General features: G+C 38.3%; 1 protein-coding gene across 2 annotated transcripts in view; it reads left to right on the top strand.

The window, feature by feature from the left end:
- Nucleotides 1-21,082, top strand: part of LOC149775383 (uncharacterized) — a 107,087-nt gene that overhangs the window by 33,108 nt on the left and 52,897 nt on the right. For both annotated transcript variants that reach the window (XM_089943456.1, XM_089943455.1), the window contains exons 5-6: nucleotides 6,781-6,849; nucleotides 13,119-13,330. In XM_089943456.1, the coding sequence (XP_089799582.1) occupies nucleotides 6,781-6,849; nucleotides 13,119-13,330 (281 nt within the window). The remainder of the gene's footprint in view (nucleotides 1-6,780; nucleotides 6,850-13,118; nucleotides 13,331-21,082) is intronic.

Genomic DNA, 21,082 nt, shown 5'->3' with positions numbered 1-21,082 from the left:
GCTTCAGATTTCATTTATGCATTCCCTCCCCTTTCCTACTCTCCCCATTTCACAGATGTACAGTCAGATCAAGTAAAGGATACCTTTCTACAACAAGGGATATGGTCACTCCTTGAAAAACATGTGGTGGAGAGTGTGCAAAAACCACAATCACAGGGGTTTTATTCAAAGCTGCTTCTTATTAGGCAGGCAAACAGCAAGTTGAGGCTGATCATTGACCTGAGTCACCTCAACCAATACATTTTGCCACCAAAATTCAAGATGGAAACAGCAAGATCAATCCGTCTCTCCATCTGATGGGATGAGTATGCCCTTAGTCTCAGTTTGACCGATGCATATTTTCACATCCCAGTCCTCCCTGTGTCATAGAAATTTCTCCATTTTGCTTATTGTGACATGGTTTATCAGTTCAAAGTCCTGCACTTTGGCCTCAACATCAGCCCTTGGGGTTTCATGAAGGTTATGGATTGCATCGATGGCAAAATACCTGGTCTACATCCTCCAGAAACATGTAGTAAGATCTATTCTGCTGCAAGGCAGAAATGACCTCTCTCTTTTAGATCATCTAAGCTTTCTAGTGAACTGAGAAATTCCAACCTCTGTCCATCCCAGCTTTTTGTCCCTATGGGTATGGAGTTTATCACCAACCTGAATCTGGTATGGCTTCAGGTTTGTGTAATTAGGATTTTTGAGTCCATTTCTAACAGGGCTTGGATTTCAGCGAGAGAGTTCTTGCAGCTACTTAGGTTATTCATTGTGGCAGTGGACTTGATCCTGCTCGGCAGCTTTTTATGTGCCCCTTACAAATGATGTTGCTTACACAATGCTATCCTTTTTCAAGTCCCCTCAAGCAAAACAGCATGATGACACTCAAGATACAATCATTCTTGCATTGGCTGACCATTTGGATCCTGCTGGAGAAGCCCCAAATACAAATAATGGTATGTACTGACACCAGTACATATGGTAGAAGTACGACCAGTTTCTGGACTTCACTACCATCAGTGGCATGTGGAACCCAGGGGAGTGGCCTCTCCACATCAGCCTTTAAGAAACTGAGGCTGTCATCAATGCCTTTCACATCAGGAAGGATTGACTTTCAGGCAAAACAGTCTTCATTATGTCTGACAGCTCTGTAGTTCTGACCTACCTCATCAAACAGAGGCACCAAATCATCTGACCTGTGTGTTCTGATTTGTCAGTTTCTATATACAACAATCTCGATATCAACATACATATCAGACACATATTCCCAGCAGACTCAATGTCTTGGCTAACACTCTGTTCAGGAAAGGTCAAATCATTCACATGGATTGGTCTATCCTTCGATCAGTCTTTATTCAGATCTGCATACTTTGGGGGTACCCGATGATCAATCTTTTTGCAACAATGTCAAATCACAGTTGCCTACCTTCATCTCTCTAGTTCCAGACCCAGAAGCTAGGGCTGTGGATGCGCTTTCATTCAGTTGGGAGGGTTTTTGGACATTTGCATAACCTCTCACTGTCTAGGTACCAAAAATTATCCAGAAGTTATGATGTTAGAAATGCAAGATGATTCTGATAGCCTCTCTCAGATGGGACAATTCTTGGGTTACTGAACTACTCGATTTAGCAATAGACCTGCCCAAGAAGATTCCGCCCAACCCAGATCTTCTCAAGCCACCACTGTCATGGGTGTTCCATCCCTGCCTGGACTATCTTCTTCATGCTTGACTATTGGCTGGACAGCCTTGCAAGACAAACAGTTTAAAACCTTCAGTTATGGAGAGGATCTTGGAAGCAAGAAGAATCTCCACTCAGAATGTTTACAAGGGAGATTGGATTATTCTCAGTGATTGGTGCCATATTAATAACACCCTCCATCAGATAGCCTTAATCTCTCATCTGGCTGACTTTTTTTCTGGCTCTTTGAAGAGAAACAGTAGTCACGAATTACACCTCTCCATCGATAACTCGCGCACAACGGGGTCCACAAACAAAGACCGCACTATAAGCGAGGGCACGAGTTACCGAGGGATCTCAAAAACAATCCACAATACATAGAGAAAACCGCATGGTGTGGAGCGTAGATAGGGAACTAGACTAACTGTTGATAAACCATCGAGCAAGATCCCATTTTTTTTTTCAAACACTAGTGACAGTTATTTCGTGAGACAATTGTATTCGTCGAAACTAAATATTTGTATTGTTCAGTTAGCACAACATTGACATTGTGTTTTCATTTGTAGTAATACTGAAACTTCTTATCATCCTTGAGGATATCTCTAAGTGTCAGTTCAGGAATTCTCTGCAACTCATTTGGCTACAATAGTCCTTATCTGTGAAACCAAGCTCTTTATTTTATGATCGTTTGACTTGGTTGCCTTGCTATCTTTGATCAAGTTATGAATGAGTTGGTTATTTTAAGGTAGTTTAATTAGATTACATACACAATAACTTTTTAATACAGTGTTTGATCAACTGAAATGAGTTCACCCAACATACGACTGCGGCTACTAGATCTTAAGCATGTAGGACTTGCAGGATTTGTAAAAAAATTTATTCGATCTCCTTTATTTGATTCAAAAGATGTAATTAACATGATAATACAAAGGAGGCCAGCTTTTAATTCAATGCAACAATATAACAAACAACTTCTGCAAGTCAGTTTTCAAACATGGTTGGCACTTAATTAGGTTCTGAGAAATGCTCACGGACATAGCTGCTGCAGTAGATTGACACATTTTACATTTAAATACACATTGTGTTTGTGATGTTTACAATTAAGAGGAACTAAAAGATAGAACTAAAACAAAAATTTCACTAACTGAAAATTATTTAATTGGCATTTAAATATAAATGTACGGCCTGCACAGCTGTGACATTTTCATTGATTGAAATTTCCTCACATATCTGTAATTATGGTGTACTAAGAATGTTGTTTGGAAAGAAAATATAACATTATATGACTTCTTATTAAAAGTTGATGATTAAATAGTGTTGATTAAAATTTCCAGGTCCTATCTAATGTTCTCAACCATAAAACAAGCATATCATTGTTTCATTTACCAATTTTGATCCCAATTTTCTTCAAGTTCAACAGAGGGATTAATTTTTAGGTTATTTTCTGGTATTATAAGCGGGTTCATGAGTTATCATGGCGCGGGTTATCGAGGGAGTGGTGTACTATCAAAGGATACCACTCCATGTTATCAGACATTCTGGCATTACGGTGGGCGTGATAAAAATCTATCGGATCTTTTAGCCAGTTCTGATCTCAGTTGTCCAAAATCCTTCATTCTGTTTCCAAAATGGAATCTGTCCTGGGTTTTAACATTGCTCAATTCAAATAAATTCAAGCCTTTAATCCACACTTCACGAAATTATTATAATACAAAACATTTTCTGATAGCTTTAGCTTTAACATGCAGGGTGAGTGAGTTACATTCCCTTTCATTTCATCAGAACTATCCAGTTCAGATGAGATGGTTTGGTGATTCTTTTGACACAACCAGGCTTTGTTGCCAAAAATAGGTTAACGTCAGTCAGCAGTCTTAGAATTGTCATTCCCGCACTCTATTCTATTGACAGGTCAAGAGCAGCTATGCATGATCCTGTTCGTGCACTCAAGCACTACTTGAAATGCAGAGGCAAGGAGGTCTCACGAGATCCGAGTCACCTCTTGAAGATTACCACTCATGAGATTACGGCAATGTCTGTGAGCCTTGTGTTTGAACATAATGTTTTGATCTGAGATGTAGTAGAAGCTGTAGGCTGGCATGCAGAGTCAACCTTCCCAAGTTTTCATCTGAGATATTTTGCTTTGCAGAGGCAAACCTTGAATCTGGAAGGTCCATTGGCAGCAGCCCAGATGACCACCAGACCCAATTAAAGCAATCAAAATGGCCGATTAGCTTTACTTGATATCTTCTTAACCACAGGTAAGGGTCACAGACCAAGTGACCCGAGGCTGTGTTACTGATGTAATTTGGAGAATGGTTATCATTAGTATGGGGAATCCATCAGTCATTCCCTAGAATGATACCCAAGATAGAGGTCAGATGCTCAGGATTTTCTCCTCCTGTTATCAATTTTCCTAATGTTAACATGATTGGGGAACATATTTGAATGGAAGCAGATTTTTAAATTGTGCTTCTCTGAGAATACTTATCCAATCACATTACCTAAAAACCTTCCCAACCACTCTGCCATGCATGCACCTGGCAGTGGCAAGTGGAGGTAATTGCCCTTGCAATTTTCATCTTTTAATAGGGCTGGATTCATGTGGTAGCAGGCTTATATCCCCTAATGTTAATGTGATGGGTAAGTATTCTTGGAGAAACACAGTTTACTTAAAAATTTGCTTTTTGGAGCTTTTTTTTTTCTTCTGAAGGAGGAATTGTCTTAGGTAGTGCTTCAGTGCTTGCTGGATGCAATAACAAAGATCATTGTATTATGTGCTGTCAATGTTTATGGCATTCTTGGTGGAGCTTCTTCACCTTCACAGATGTGCCACTTTGGAGACATGGAAGGTCTTGCTGGACCACAGAAAGAACCTTTTTTAGGCTGTACCACTTAGGGTGATGAGGCTCTTTAGAGGTTTCAGCCTTGCTATGTTGTCACAGGATTTGAGGGACCAGCAACATAGATCCTTGGCAGTGACTCCAAGCTGTCAAAACCAGACAAGAAGTGCTCATACCATGACCATTCTATTGGATCTTTTCCCAAATTCTTCAAGCAAGTGTGGCATCAACAGTTTCACATGCAGTGTCCGTTCAAAGCCACCTTCTGTCATTTGCTAGGTGTGGAGGTCAGAGAGGCCAAGGGAGGAAGTCTTTGGACTACTCCCACCTTCACCAAGGAGGGAGTGGGTCAGCCCTAGGGAGTTGCAGTCTCTCCAGTAGTGTCTTCCTCATTCCATCATCCTGGTGCTCATCTTCAGCTGTTTTTGGTGGAGTAGGCCATAAAGAAGGATGTGTGGGTCCATTCCATTTTAATAGTGGTTTTATTATTGGGAATATCCTCCCCCATTACAGAACCCGCTCTTCTTTCACCAGTCCAGTACTGGAAGAAGTACACATCTTTCTATGGAAGGGCACAGTTAAGAGGGTTAAAAAAAGAACAAAACTTTTTTCCTGGATCTTCCTGGTGTCAATACAAGGTAGAAAGTGTCAACCTTTCTGCCATGAACAGGTTTCTTTTGGAAGAATGCTTCAAGATAGAGTCTATTACCTTGATCAGAAATCCCATAAAACTCTGTGACTGGGTGTTTTCCATCTTCAGGATGCTTACCTTCATATCCCATATGTCCCCCTCCCAGTACATCAGGTTTTGTCTCAACCAGGAAGTATTTCAGTTTTCTCTCTTCTATTTGGCCTTGCTTCCACTTCTAGAACCTTTACCAAGGTGAAGGGGCTAGTAGCAGCCCACTTCAAATCTTTAGGGATTCCAGTCCTCCAATATTTTTATGACTGGTTAATACAAGTTATCAAAAGAGATTCTCCTGTGAAGTATGTATCCCTAGGAAGGATGTATCTCTCATTTTGGTCTTATCCCCAAACCTAGAAAACTTTGTCCTCATCCCTTCTCAGGACTTTATATATGTGAGGATGAATTTCCTCACCAGGAGATATTGTAATGAAAAGGACGATGAATCAGATGATCATGATAGACTCAGACATTATTATTAGGAAGGTTCATGTTTCAGTGGACATGATCTGCCAAATCTTGTCATTCATAAGGGTCCTCTGGCAAAGACTTACCTTTATCTCTGTTTCCTGGGAACTCTGAATTTGGCAGCAGACTTTGATCTCATAGGGAGGCTTCACTTGTGCCTACTCCAGTTCCAGCTTCTGGAGACTACACAAGTGTCTGTTATGAGCTCAGATTACCTGGGATCTGACTTACCACCACTGGCATTGATGGCTAAATCAGGACCAGTTTCTGACTGGAATCTGAAATAATACCTTTGAACACCATTCCCTTTTTTGCACCTGCTCACCTGGACCCAAGGGGTAATCCTTTGGAGATTTGGGTCTCAGGATGATGTGACCCTTCATATAAAAAACTTGGAGATGTGGACAGTGGTCTTAGGCTTATGGTGTGTGTGTGCATGTGTCAACCTTATAAAATGTTGTGTTATGTTCGCCCCAGAAACACATCAGTAGTAGCATACCTCTTGGAGGTACACATGCTTCTTGTATGAATGTCTGGAACCTCCTCAGATTTCTTATCAGCTTCCCTTGCCACAGTCTTTCCATTCATGCTTGCACAACGACCCACCTCGATCAGTTTTGAACATTTGAATTACTGTTTTTTTCTCCATATACACTGGTTTGGAAAAAAATCCAGAAGGGTTTTTGGTGACAATTTCATCTAATGTTCTTATCAGATTATGTTAATCATCAGCTGTGTGTTTTCATTTGGTGCCCAGGTTAATCTACATCAATTAAACATTTTTGTCTGTCAGTAAAATTTATCATTATGTGCTTCTTCAGGAGCAAGAACACTGTTCAGTAAGCTGGCTTAGGTTGCACTCTGTTCAATCAGTCAGAAAACAACTTTATCAATTTTCTATCTGTGTTTTCTAAGGACTTTGTGAATGGACACTATCAAGGTAACTTGCACCAAAAATCAAAACTAATGGCCAGTGGTGCAGTGGCATTACCTGAAATGAACATTGTTTTGCACAAACTATCTTTAATCAGTTAATTGGATCATAATGAATCATTTGTATGCTAGCACTTTGATTTCATTGCTATTAATTATTTTTAAAAACCTGTTTCTATTTGTATTTTAGACCATGCCAACAGCCTTAAGATACCAAAGCCAGATGCAGTACAGCATAATCAACCATCCAGGCATAATGGTAGGATTATTAGTTACATGGTGTTATAGCAGGCTTGAGGGAAATGTCCAACATGTTGGATTCCTTTTCATCCAGATCCAATGTCAAAAGGTGAAATGGAATAAAACAGGTTTGGATTATTATAATCAATCGTATGCATCAGTGTATGATAAAAAATTCTAATAAAGGGTTAAAGGCTGTGCCAGACACAGAATTTGAGTCCCAAGGATGGATGGAAGTTTCCTATCCTGCACTGAAGCATTATGATTGATTCTTTTTCTCACATTTCTGAATGAAAAATGAGGGCCAAAGTAAAAATGGTATCTTATGAATACTGCTGAAACTATAAAATTACAGAACACCCATTCAAAATTTCCTTATCCTAAGATATAGTGTAAAAGTTTGATTTACACTAAAAACTTCCAATGATCTTTAAACACATTTTACTTTTCAAGAACAGTGACTGAAATTGCTGTGGTAATGGTAATACACAGCATCCAAAAGATGCATGTGCAGCAGACAGCTGCACAATGATACAAGTGAGAACAGGTAAAAAAATAATGTTCACTTTTATTCATAAGATTGGGAGAGACATAAAATAATGAAATAGTCCTTGATTCATCTTTGATTTACCCATGAAAAATAATAATGAGAATATAGCTTTGTAAAAGATGACATCTACTAAATTAAATCATGTGGGTTGATCTTTTGTATTAGGCCAGAAAATCTGATCCCTCTTTCATCAGTTGATCGCATCAGACCTTTTTGAACACTCCTGTTGAAATAGCAAATATTCTTTGACTTGTATCCTGAGTCAGCAGTATTTAAACAGATTAAACACTGAATCTATCTTGCAGCCACACATTTATTCTTGACTGCTTTGGTGGCCTAGTGGTTAGAGCATCTGCCTTGGATGCAGGAGGTCATGGGTTCAGATCCTGGTTGAGTCATATCAAAGACATATAAAAATGGTACTAACAGCTGCCTCGCTAGGTGCTCAGCATTAAGAGGTTAGTGTTAGGCCTGGTTGGCCCGGTGTCAGGATAATATGATTGGGTTGGACATGATGCTACATGTCTGTGGAATGATGCTCCCATGCTAGACATCACTATAAATTTCCATACTGCAGGCATTGTAGTGATATGACTGAAAAACTGATAAAAGCTATGTTAAAAATCCAAATCACACACATTTATTCTCTCCCTTGGCTAGTTATATTAAAAAATAAAAAGTTGTAGATGCAGTTTTGATTGAGAAATAAAGTCTATGATGTCTTGCAAAGGATTAAACCATATGAAGGACTTATGTATAAGTGTGCGTGTAATTGTTGTGCACAATCTTTTCATGAAATGGCAGTGGACATAGTACCCACATTTTCATCTGCCCATCCTTCAGTCCCTCTTTCACTTATGCTTTTTAAAGCCATTTGAGAATTAAGGAATGAAACTTGGTATCCTTGTGGCATCATCATGTGATGATGTGTCTTGCCTCATTGTGGAGTCTATCTTCATGGTCAAGGCTCAGTATTTCAAAGTATTAGTACACTATTTAATTTCCTTGTATAATTCTTTCATTTTCTACATTTGTAGTTCACCTCTACAAAGTTAAAGATAGCTGTTGTACTACAACATTTGCATCAGTGTCTTTGCAGATAAAAGCATATGTATATTATCACTGAATTACAGCCATTCTTCTTGGGTACAAGGCAGCAGTTTGGAGTGAGTTCATGTCGCTGGGGTGGGTGGGTGGGGTTGGCTGCAGGTAACTTTGTACATCCATGTACATTAATTTTACATGCTTGGCTAAGCTAACATGTTTAGCCTAGGTCTTTTGCATGTTGTTTTTATACTGTTATACCGGAAGTTATTACATTTTGGTGAGGGGCAAACAAAAACCTGTGTTCTTCTAGTAATGCTATGAACAAAATTAGGGTGGGAAGGTCAGCATATTTTGTTAAAATCTTTTTTATCCAGCTTGTGTTAATTCCTGTCAGTTACCAAACTAAACTTAGTTTGTATGTGAAAAATGGGACATAGTCAGGACCGATTTTTCTTTCTTTTGCATATTTGAAAAAAGTTATCAGCCATTCAAGTAGGTTAGGTTGGGGAACTGGACCCACACTTTTTCTTTACCTTGTCACAAATGTGGATCACTGTGACCCATATTTAAGGCTTCTCTGACATGGCTACATTATAAGTTTATTTCTTGAGCTCATTTCATGCTGGAATCGGCAAAGTAGATGATTATATGCATCTCTGCTAGTAACATACCTATAAATTAAAAAGGCCACTTTAGCCTAAAATTTGTGTTTTTTTTCCCAATATTTCTGGTACTTATTATTCTCTATTTGTATTTGCAATCCAACTCTTGTCATCATTTCATTTCTGCCATTTCATTTGTGGCTGTGCACCTTGCAGCTACTTCCATATGTTTACAATTGTCACAACACAATGCTTTGAACATTTACGAACAATGATACAAATATTAAGACATTGTTCAGTATAATTCTGGTTGAGTTGGCAGACATGACCTTTTCTGATTGGTCAATAATAGACATTTGTTATTATCAATAATGAAAGCAGTATTTGGTGGCAGAACACCAGGCAAGTTCCACAGTAGGCAAAGACTGTTTTGCAAATAATCACAGTAATATACATGATGAGTAGATGAGTGGTTTAATGCTTGTCCCTTTGTGCTGTGAGCATTTATTGTTCTTCATCAAGTAGGATTTTGGTTGGTTAATACAATAAACAGATCAGTTAGTCATTAAAGGAAATAACAACTCATGACACTTTACTATAATATATGTTTGTTGCATATATACATGAATGAGTAGGTGCACATGCAAACTGATATCTTGTCAGTACTGGGCAACATTATCCTCCATAGTTGCAGCATTATTTCAGATTAAATGGTAAATTAATAGACTGATTGCTGGGATAATATCGGAAAAACATTTTTTGAAATTTTTCAGAGCTGAAAGCTTTCCTTATTCCTTGTTTCATTATTGAATTAAACCTTAAACAACTGGTGTATATGCATTCAAGGTGTTGGGATTTTCTTTTGAGCCTGTAGATTCTTCTTTTGCCTCACCTCAAGAATTTATTTTCAACTAATACAATTGATATAATTGGTTATTTTTACTTGTGTGTATCATAGCAAGAATATATTGTTGTCAAAGTATTTTTGAGACTCAGATTTTCTGATGACTTCTAATTGTTTAAGTGACAGTAATGATGTTGATGAAATAATGGTGGGATGGAAATTGGAGATGTACACACTGGAACAAATACATTTGTAATAATCTGTCTACTGTTTTATTTTTATTTTCCTTCCCATCATTCTGGAGGCCCATATTGTATAAAATAAGAAACTTGTTCCTGTCCACTTTTCATCTTCACAGTGAATATTTCAAAATGGATACCATTGATCTCTAAAAAAATTGGTGCTGTAGAGAAAATAGAAGTGCACCTCATTCCATGTGCTAATTTTGCGATCATTGATCAATATAAGGAATAATTTTATTGAATTGCTATAAACTAAAGCATTATATAAGCTTTCCCCTGCCAATATGTACACGAAACTGCTTTGATCACTGATGTTCTGAACATGTGATTTTGATTCTTAATTATATACAGTAGCATCTTATGGCTATAGCTAATACCAAAAAGATATACCCAGCTTTTGGGTGTTTGTTTATGGTAAAAAAAAACACATATTATTATTCTGTGGCAATAAATTGAAGATTTTGATACACTTAATCATTGTTAAACATAAACATAACTGTCACTGTTTAAATGAAAATGAAAATAGGTGTCAGAGGTAATCAGCTATACTTAACATAAATATATACATCGCTAGACAGTTTTCAAAACAAAAAGGCATAGTTTTACATACTGTCATTGGCTGTTAGGCATAATTAGTGCACATGCATAATTTTAGATTATCTCTTTTTGGCAGTTAGCTTCTTAGGGGTATGTTAGCCATATTGTCTCTAATCCATGAAAATAGGTTCCACAACAGAGGAGAAAACCAGCGTAATTAATAATTATTCTTAATTAAAAGCAATCCTGGGAAAGAATTAAATACATATTTTGGGAAGAGAGAGAGGAGCCTCTTTTATCTATATGAGTTTCACAAGAATCAGATTGGGGCAAAATCAGCCCTTATCGAACCTTTTCCTTAGGTTTGGAATTAGCTGTTTACAGTTTAGAAACAGTATCTGGATCAAAAGACAAGCATATTATATGAGAGGCCTGTGATGATTGGGGAAGTAAAAGACTCCCATATCTTCAGTGGCTACATGGCTACTTTTACCACTGTCCAGCAAATGAATTGCTTTTGCCCTCACCTGTTAGGTAATGCCTTGCTTTGAAACTAGACTGACAGTGTGACTGAAGAACATTGAGTACAAGTGAGATATGAAATGTTTTTGCATCAGTTCAGATGATATCATTATGTAAACCAACACCTTAATTATGAAACATAAGTTTAATTTTCATACTTTGATCACTCCAGTGTTAGGACTGGTCGGCCTGGTGTCAGGATAATGTGATTGGGTGGGACATCATGCTACATGTCTGCAGCATGATGCCCCAGTGCTACACATCACTATAAACTGTCACCTGCAGACATTGTAGCGATATGACTATAAAGTTGTTAAAGCTACATTAAAAATAAATCACACACACACACGCAGTAATTCAAAAAACAATGTTTTATTATTCACGAGACGTGAAGTTAAAACGATTTGCAATAACTCTTCTTTGGATCGCTGTTTCATGTGTGAATGGAGAAACAACTACTATAAACTTACATCACAAAAGCAAATTGTGATATTGTCAAATAATAATATGTCTCGAAACCAGTATTTGTCTAGAAAGCTTGTGAAAAGAAAAAAATAGTATTACGCTATTTTTTCATCCCTTAACATACACAAAGCAAATAAGAAAAATGGATGTATGCCAAGACATGATAAAATAAAGTTTTGGAATTTTTTACAGTATGAATATTTGTAGCATTCTGCTATTTTTCTACTCATAAACCAGGAATTTAGCACCATGTGGAACAGTAGATAGATCACTTCTTCAAGATAAATCAAAACATATGATTTAAAATGTTTCTAATATGTTCCTTTGTATACATTGCATAATAACACCATATAAATTTGACACATGACTAGCACTGAGAATACATGAAAATAGTAATATGAAAAACTAAATTAATTAAAAGTGTGAATATGTATCCTAACTAACAGGCATTAATTTTGTAAGTAATAATTATCCTTCTTGGGTACTGATATTACATCATTTGATACCCAATAGAAAAGAAAGTACAACTAAAAATGAATGTGTTACATTGCAGATGATATTAATGAATTTATTATAAATATGCCAAGTACAATGTCTGAAATGGTCTGGGAATACAAGAAATGTAGGATGGCATTTCACCATTTAAAAGACCAAATATCCCAAAAAATAGCATGAAAATCTAAAGAACTCTCAGTAATATAAAGATTTACTTACATGGAAAGGTCAAATTAAATTTAGAACGGCATATTGCCACTTAAAGAGACCAGAAATTCTCTTTTACCCATGATTTCTGTCTCTGCTCTGCATTTCACAGTTCTTTCTCCCCTCTTCCTTCTCTGCTCAACGGGGTGATTCTTTATATACCTGGATATGTGTATAATATAATCTTTACTTGTTTTTGAAATGATTCTTTAGAAGAATAAAAGTAACTCTTCAACTGTGAAGAAAATCTAATGATGATATGTAATTTTTATAGGATTATAAAAATTGTTCAGTATAAAGTTAATGGAATTCCTTGTTTAGTCTTTTATAGATAAGAACATTTTGGACTGAGATTAGATTGTCTGCATATAAACATTAAAAGAATATGCAGGGGGAATTTGACAGCGTTTGCATGATGTCATGTCATTTAATCAATCAGAAAGCATCTCGTGTGATACACTGTAAACAATATGGCAGTGACCATGATGAAATAAACATTATAATATTTTGGCAACATTTAGCTATATATGGATATTGAATCACCAAAATTAGGTAAGTAACCTTAAATCAAATTCTGTGAAGTATCTGCATATATTGTTACTTAATAAGGATGTATAAAAATTATAATCTTTTTGCTTGAAATACAACATATGACCAGCACATTTATATTGAAAATTGGGGAGGGGGTAGAATGGACATTTGGACCAGCTTACTGTTAGGACAGGTTTGATTGTAATTGGAAATGAGCTTACAAGTATTGAATTTTCTAATCATTAGGTGTTGGTCATGCAGTCGTTGATGTTGTGGATAGCCAGGTAAATCCTGCAAATGATGTACAGCGTGACCAAAATGCTATTGACATTGCCTCCCAGCTCCGCAGGCAGAACGTGATTGACTACCACAAGAAACAAGACCAAATCAAACAAAATGAACAGCAAGACCTACAACAGAATAATGTCACCCAAGTGCTGCAAGCTCCGGACTCCAAGGTTGAGTGATGTAAATCATAATAGTTGTAATATCATAACTTTACCCAAATATAATAAATTTAATATGTTTTTGACCTAAAATTTTCAGCTCACTGATCAGCATCATGTAAACTTTGTGTACTAGATTGCTTTAAGTGGTTTAAAATAAATTTCCTTGCAAATATGGTTTTAATAGTAGTAATACATTGCCATCTGCTTCTGAATTGCTTTCTTTTTCGGGAAGCTAAACTTATTCTCTCCACCAATTAGTATTGGAGCTCAGAATTGAAAAGAACAAGATCGCAGTCTGACTCCTATGTCACAGACAACATATAGAGTACTATCCTTTCTTTACATGGACAAAGTGTTATGTTAAATCCCACATAGGGATGAGCAGCACACTCTTAAAGTCAGTGTCCTGATGAATATGATTAGTGATACATGCCTTGCCCCCCCCCAAAAAAAACTGTGATTTTATTCTAATAAATTGATGTGGGCTTGTCCATCAAATTTTATCACAGGACTGGTCTTGTTCTGGTGACCAATTATGGGGCACCAGTCATCCACTGGTCACCAATGTTGTTTCATTATCAGCTTAGGGACAGGAATCAGGTTTATACCCTCACTGTTTCTGTACTGTTGATTAATTCCGATAGAAATAGGGAGTTAGCCTGTACTCACCCAAATTGGAAAGGGGATTGGATTGGCATTCACTTCCCCCTTGTTTTTTTAAATATAAATATGAGATGTGGGTTCGCCACTTTCTGGGAAGCAAACCTTACTACCCAATGGCGCCATGGATGCCCCTCCTTTTGCTTTAAAGTAAGGCTGAAGTTACAGGCAAATGACCTGTTTCTCCCCTCAAGCCTTGGTCAACAACAAAAAGGAGAGATAAAACCACTCTCCTCCTATATGATCTAGAAGAGATGATAAACATTTTCTTTGATAAGAAGGTGAAATAGTAGTGTGACCCCACTGATCCCCTCACCCCTGTTAAGGGGCTGTGGAATGAAGACAACCTCATGTCCACATTGCTCTCTCCGCAGGAAGATAAAAGGAGAAATAGTACTGTTTTACTTCAAGAACAGGCTCAGGATAATGATGTTATTACCTGCTGCCTCCATTGAGATCCTCAGCCCCCTCAGCAGGTGTTAGAGGATGAGTGGTTCAAGTTTAATATGCAGTGCCTATTATTCAGTCACTTAGTAACAGGTGTTTGTTTTCAACTTGTGTTAATTTGTGTAATTTTTGTATTGATGTGTCATTTAAGTTAAACATTGAAATAAATGCAAGAAGTTCAGTGCCAGGGAAAATATATCTCCATCTTACCTTGCAGTGTATGTGCAGTATGGTCAGAAAATGTATTGGCTCTTGTCTTGCAGAAGTTGGACAAAGGCAAAGAAAAGAGAGAAAAATCTTGCACGCAAAACACAACTGAAAACAATCTTTTGAATGCCTTTTGTGGAAGTTTTTGGGGCACTTCCCTCAAAAAGATCTGGTATTTATAACTATCAGTTCTTATCATTTCTGCAGAAATTGGACAGCAAAACGATGACATTTGGCAGTCACATTTATCTTGCCATTCTTCAGGTTACAGATATATTGACCGGTTCAGGAGTCCATGATGCAATTATTAAATTCCAAGCAGATTGTTCCCTCGTATCCCTCATTGTTATCTACAGGTAATTCTGGTACATTCCGGGAGTATACCCCCACCCACCCCCACCACCAGTTTTTTGGCAGCCCAGTGGTTGCAAGTTTATATTGCAATCCAGAGTCGTCCTAGCCATTCAGCCCTAGAAACATGTTTCTCTTCCTTCAGGCCTCTGTTCGTTTGTTGGTGACTTACCAACCCTATCATTTGCAGACAGCCTACTGGTGGGCACCAGACTCCTGCAATTTCAATTTCATTTTGGATCAACCTATTTCCTCAAAATAAATGAGTGATCTGAGTCATGTTGGAGGTGCTTTGGATTTCATTTATACAAACACTTTCTCTTTCTTCATCTCCCCTGCTGAGAGAGATATCATTAATCAGGAGGACAATAACCTACAGATAGGTTGACAGAAGGACTCTCAAGATTGAGCGAAAGCCACAATCCCAACATTTGATGGGTGAAATCAATACAACTTTCCATCAGAATGGATGCGTATGCCACATATTTTTATGTCCCATATCCACTGCAGCAAGACAAGATGGCTGCCATGTATGGCTGGTTCAAAGAGCTCCACTCAATATTCAATGAACTTGGTGTAAAACCTGGTGATAAATATACTAATACCTAGTGCCATAATTTATACTGTGGATATATAGTTGGTGTAAGTGAGCAGCAGGGAAGTTGTACAGACCAGACGTTCCAGACCAAATAAAGCCTCCTACGAGAACTTTCTCCGTAGAAGCCTCAGATTTCAAAAATAAGCCTTCCTGCGAAAAATAATTTGCGTAAATTCAACCCCGATTGCAATTTTTTGTGTGCAAAATCAATGGTTCTAGACAAGTAAAAAGGGGGGGGGGGAATTTATTCTGGTGTCGACGAAGTTTGGCTGCGAGTCTCATGAATAAAATTGATCAAGACCGATTCGATATCTACTACGCGGATCATGAAGATTAATCGTGATAAAACCATGCGGTGTTGCCTGGGCGTGGCTGAAGAAAATTTTGAATTTGTTTATGTCCATATCGCCGTTACACCAAGTCTGATGAATATTTCTCAGCGTGTGAGTATCGACGCCATTGAAAACCGACAAAATGTTACAATTGTCCCTAATTACCTTTGGAATTTGCGTATATCGCTGCGTCACGTAAATAACATCGGTGTTCTTGTGTCGGCCACGTGAGAATATCCTAGCCGGATTAGTTTGCTTATCCAGCATAACATCATCGAAAACGACAAGATTATTAACATCACCATCTAAATTTTCCACTGATGGAGTTTCATTAATGTCTGTGATGAATTCGATTGTGCCTTCGTCGGTATTGTCGCTAAATTCCTTTAGTACTTGATAACAACGCTGATCATCAACTGACGGTGCAACCAAATACAATTTGTCCCATTTTAGCCATCGCATTATCAAATTTAGCAACAATTGCGTCTTTCCAGAACCGGACGGGCCAATAATTATCATCCTTATCGAATTTGGTAACACCGCGTTGTGTTTCACCTGCTCGCGTTTCTTCGTGGCGGAAAAATCAATTACATTCATGTTACTAGAATACATGGATCTATATTGTGTTAAGTGTCGCACGCGCACAGCTACGATAAATCCAACCGAAATCGTCACACGCAATAACAGGAACGCAATTGCAGGAGAATGCGAAGTTTGTAAGACACGCAAGTTCAGATTTGTAAAAAAAAAATAGAAGAACCGGAGGAGACATTACCGCCTCCATGAAAAACCTACCTGGGCTGCCTTGGGCGAAATATCCTGGAGAAAAGCATTTGCCAGGATACAATTACTGCGGACCTGGTACGAGGCTCGATATAAGACTCAACGATAAAAATCAACCAAATCCCGGCGAATATCCAGTAAACGCCATCGATAACGCGTGTTACTATCACGATCTTGCGTATCGCAGCGGGGGATTACAACAAAGACATCTCGCTGATATTAGGCTAATTCACGCACTAAACGCGATTCCTGACAAAAGTTTCAAAGAAAAATTGGCAACTTGGTTGATAAAAGGCGCGATGAAAGGTAAATTAGTATTCGGCGCTGGTAAATAATAATGGAGCAAATATATTATTCTCCGCGAGGTTTTTGGCGAGGAAAATCAGCAATAGCCAAACTCGCCAAGGCAGCAAAAGTAAAACAATCCGTTGCTGAATCGTGGCTATCGAAACAGGCAGTCTGGCAAATTTATCTTCCTCCACCTAAGAAAATACCGTACGCGAGTTTCTCTGTCAGTGTCCCTAATGAAGTTCATCAGGCTGATTTAATGTTTCTTCCTTACGATACCGTCGACGGAGTCACATACAAGTATGTGTTGACGGTTGTTGATATTGCTAGCAGATACAAGGAAGCGGAACCGTTATCGAATAAAACAGCAACGGAAATTTCAAAGGCGTTTAGCGAAATTTATTCACGATCTCCATTAACATGGCCGAAGCTTCTCCAGGTTGATCCAGGTCGAGAATTTCTTGGCGCGGTTACTTCACTGATGAAAAAGAATAATGTTAAAATCCGTCGCGGTATTGTAGGTGTTCATCACAATCAAGCTATCGTCGAAAGATTCAATAAAACGCTTGCAGAACGATTATTCGGATACCAGTACGCGCGTGAATTTATTCAAGATAATCGATCTCATGATTGGGTATCGAGGTTGCCTCATGTGATTAACGCACTAAATAACGAGACAACGAGAACAATAGCAATGAAACCTGCAATTGCAATTACAAAACCAAATATACCCCTAAAGCGAGATTCCACAATTCCGCCTGTGCTAGGTAGCGTCACGGTCAGGTATTTATATAAGGAGGGAGAAGCCGAGGGAGGAAGAAAAAGAGCAACTGATCCAAACTGGAGCGTTACAACACATAAAATATCCGCCGTAACAAGATCATCGGGAAGACCGGCAATTTATTTCCTAGATTCACTAGCGCCACAGCGCGGATTTACCAAGGAAGAATTACAAATAATACCGAAAGATACTCAACTACCGCCAGCGTCATTAATGTGAAACCGAATTCTACCTAACTGAGATAATTTTCTTACTCTTGACACGGCTAAATAAACTAAATTTGACCAGGAAATTCTATCATTGACGATCCAAACTTGGCCATCCACGGTTAATCCCTGCGACGAGTGTATCGTTGTTGCATATCCAAGTTTCCATGGCGATCTTTCTGCGTTTATCGCATCATTAACAAGATTAATATCAACAAGAATAATATCGTTCAGTACCAGGATCTTTTCCTCTCCGCAGGGTAAAGTAACACTGATATTTTGTTTCCTGGTATCAGCTGGCCTGTAACACAACGGTACCTGTAATGTTGGAAATTTCTCGCAATGCAGCTTGAATAGTATTTCCTGAATAACATCACGAACAATTTTCCTACTAGCAACAATCAGATGATCGGGACGCCACAAATTTAGAAAAATATCCATCGGAGTCTCGTCAATTATTCTTCTCATCACATCGCATTGAATTTTATTCGGTTGTAATCGAATTATTTTCTTAAATTCGGTCAGTAAAATATCATCGGATCTATAATCAGCGTCGATTTCCTCATAATAGTCAACGAAATTTCTGAGCCATTCGTGAGGAGATTCACCATCAATCAGATCAGGCTGGCCATGATCTCCGCACATTATCACGGCTGTATTTTTCTCCTCCAGCCAGATCAGGAACGATTTTAATACAACTAAATTTACTGTGCAAATTTCATCAAATATTATAATTTTGTTGATATATTTATTTCCCATACGAGCCGAATCCCATAATCCACCGCTGTATTTGAAATAACTGTGATACGTACCAGAATCAACGCCGCGTTGCCTTATTTCTCGCGCTAATCTGTGAGTTGGAGTCAACACGATCATATCAGATTTCGCAAATAAATTTATCGCTCGCGTTGTTTTACCGCTACCACCAGGACCATTCATGTAAACGAATTTGTTACGTGAAATTGGATCAAATGCAGATGCAGCCGTTGATATTTCCTCGCATTTATCTCGATGAAATTTATCGCAATCTTCGACATCGGCGTCTTCGCAATAATCTAGGATATCCTCGTTTTTTATCCTCCAAGTTCCCCAAGAACCATCGGCGATTAAATTCTCCAACCTATACTGATATTTCTTATCGATATAAAACGAGTCCGTTGCGACCCTTACCGCGATATCAGAAAATTTGTTTATCATTGACAGTAAATTTATACTCACATAAGCGAGCATCGATGATCTCAAATGCGTATACTGCGCTGATTCTCCATCGAGATAGCTAATTACGGTACCCAACTTTACTCCATCAATGATAATATTCTCTCTGTTGCAGAATATTCCTTGCGATACCGTATCGGCAATAATAAAGTCCATTTCGGCATCGTTGATAAACAACCTAGCGTGTCGGTGTTTATGATCAACGGATCCTCCTTGAGTAAATTTGCCAATTATTTTTCTTCCGATATCTTTCGCGTTTTCACAATCCGTCGGTAGCCACACTTCAGTTTCTTTTCTATACGATATAATCGCCTCACTCACCGTCAACGATACTAACATTGACGAATCCAGCATATATCTCAACAACACTATAGGGACCCAACGACGCTGAGATAAATGCCGACCAAACCAAATATAACAAATTTTATGTAAATTTTCAGCAAACTCGAATGAGGTAACATAAGCGAATCCGGTCATGACAAAATCAGGCAACGGTCCGTTAATTGCCACTCTCGTCATCTCGCTGGTGGGATGGCCAAATTTAGCAAAATAATCCGCACAATCGCCATATCCGAGGAAACTTCCAGGATAGCACGCGCTCATATCAACGGAGATCATATCTTCGAAATAATACTTGGTATTCCACAATCCGCCATGGCCGTATTCGATACAACTAAGTTGAATATCAGTGAGGTATTCGTTTCTCGTAGGTTTCCACGAATTTCTTTCTCTGGCAGCGTGAGCAGCAACAGACGGAACAGTAAAACAATTTGTCAGTAACTGATCAGGATTTGACGAATATTTCACCGCGATATTTTTCATAGATTCATGTAATTTTTCATCTCGGTAAATATCTCCTCGCGGCAAGATAAACTGATCATACCTTTCTTCGCTCGAGAATAACCAAACCGATATCGGATCAGACGCGGCTAATATTTTGATATATCGGAACATGGCATCGGAATTATCTTTTGCGCCTTCCACGGGATAAAATTTAACAGCGCGATCTCGCGGGAATATCATTACCGACTGCGACCACGCATGTGAATTATGATCAACAATTTCGATTGGAACTCCTCGAGATCTATACGGCGACGAATATAATATTTCTCCTGATAGCGTTTTCACTGTGATAGGAAATTTCAGTTTCTTGCTCAACACAGCAACATCGTCAATCGATGCGCCATCAACAACTGTCTTCGCCCACGCATTAATTTTATCCAACCTCAACTGAGTCAGACCAGATCCACGACGAGCGTTTTTCATATGCTCGATAACGCGCTCGGCAACGCAATTTATCATCGGTGATTCTTTCATCGCAGGTAGATTTTTCATGTCCGGGTTATTATTTAGCCGATAAATTCCATAAACAACAGCGCTAGATGGATACGCCCTGGCATAATAAGGACCGTCAATTCCCAATAATAATCCTGGCTTCGAATTTTTATCAAGAACAACATTTTTCTTACCGCCACGCACGGGATCTCGTTTATCGCGAATAATCCAAGTGTCGTCAGGCATTTGTGCAATAAATTTTATTCCAAAGATAAATCGCTCCTCGGAATGCGAGTTTTTTATATGCTCGATTATCTTCTTGGCCCGCTCTAGATTCATCGTAGCATCAACAGAGTTAGTTTTCCATGTCGACCAAGTGTGAACCGCTCCATCATCGAAAAATTCTTTTTTGGCACGATCAACCTCAGGAATGATATATTCTGCCTCATCAAGATCAAATGCATCCATTATTATATTTTAGACAAATATTTAAATTATAATATGCAGTGCAAATGGATACCAATCGGATCAACAAAATCATGCGACAAATCCTGCAGAGGCGAATATTGTGGATCTCACATATATGCGATTCGACGAGGCAGTAAAGGACCACAGCGG

The sequence above is a fragment of the Sinohyriopsis cumingii genome, chromosome 19 (genome assembly GCF_028554795.1).
Source record: "Sinohyriopsis cumingii isolate HCF-2022 chromosome 19, ASM2855479v2, whole genome shotgun sequence".
NCBI lineage: Eukaryota > Metazoa > Mollusca > Bivalvia > Unionida > Unionidae > Sinohyriopsis > Sinohyriopsis cumingii.
Note: the sequence above shows the minus strand (reverse complement) of the source record. Positions and strands in the feature narration are given on the sequence as shown.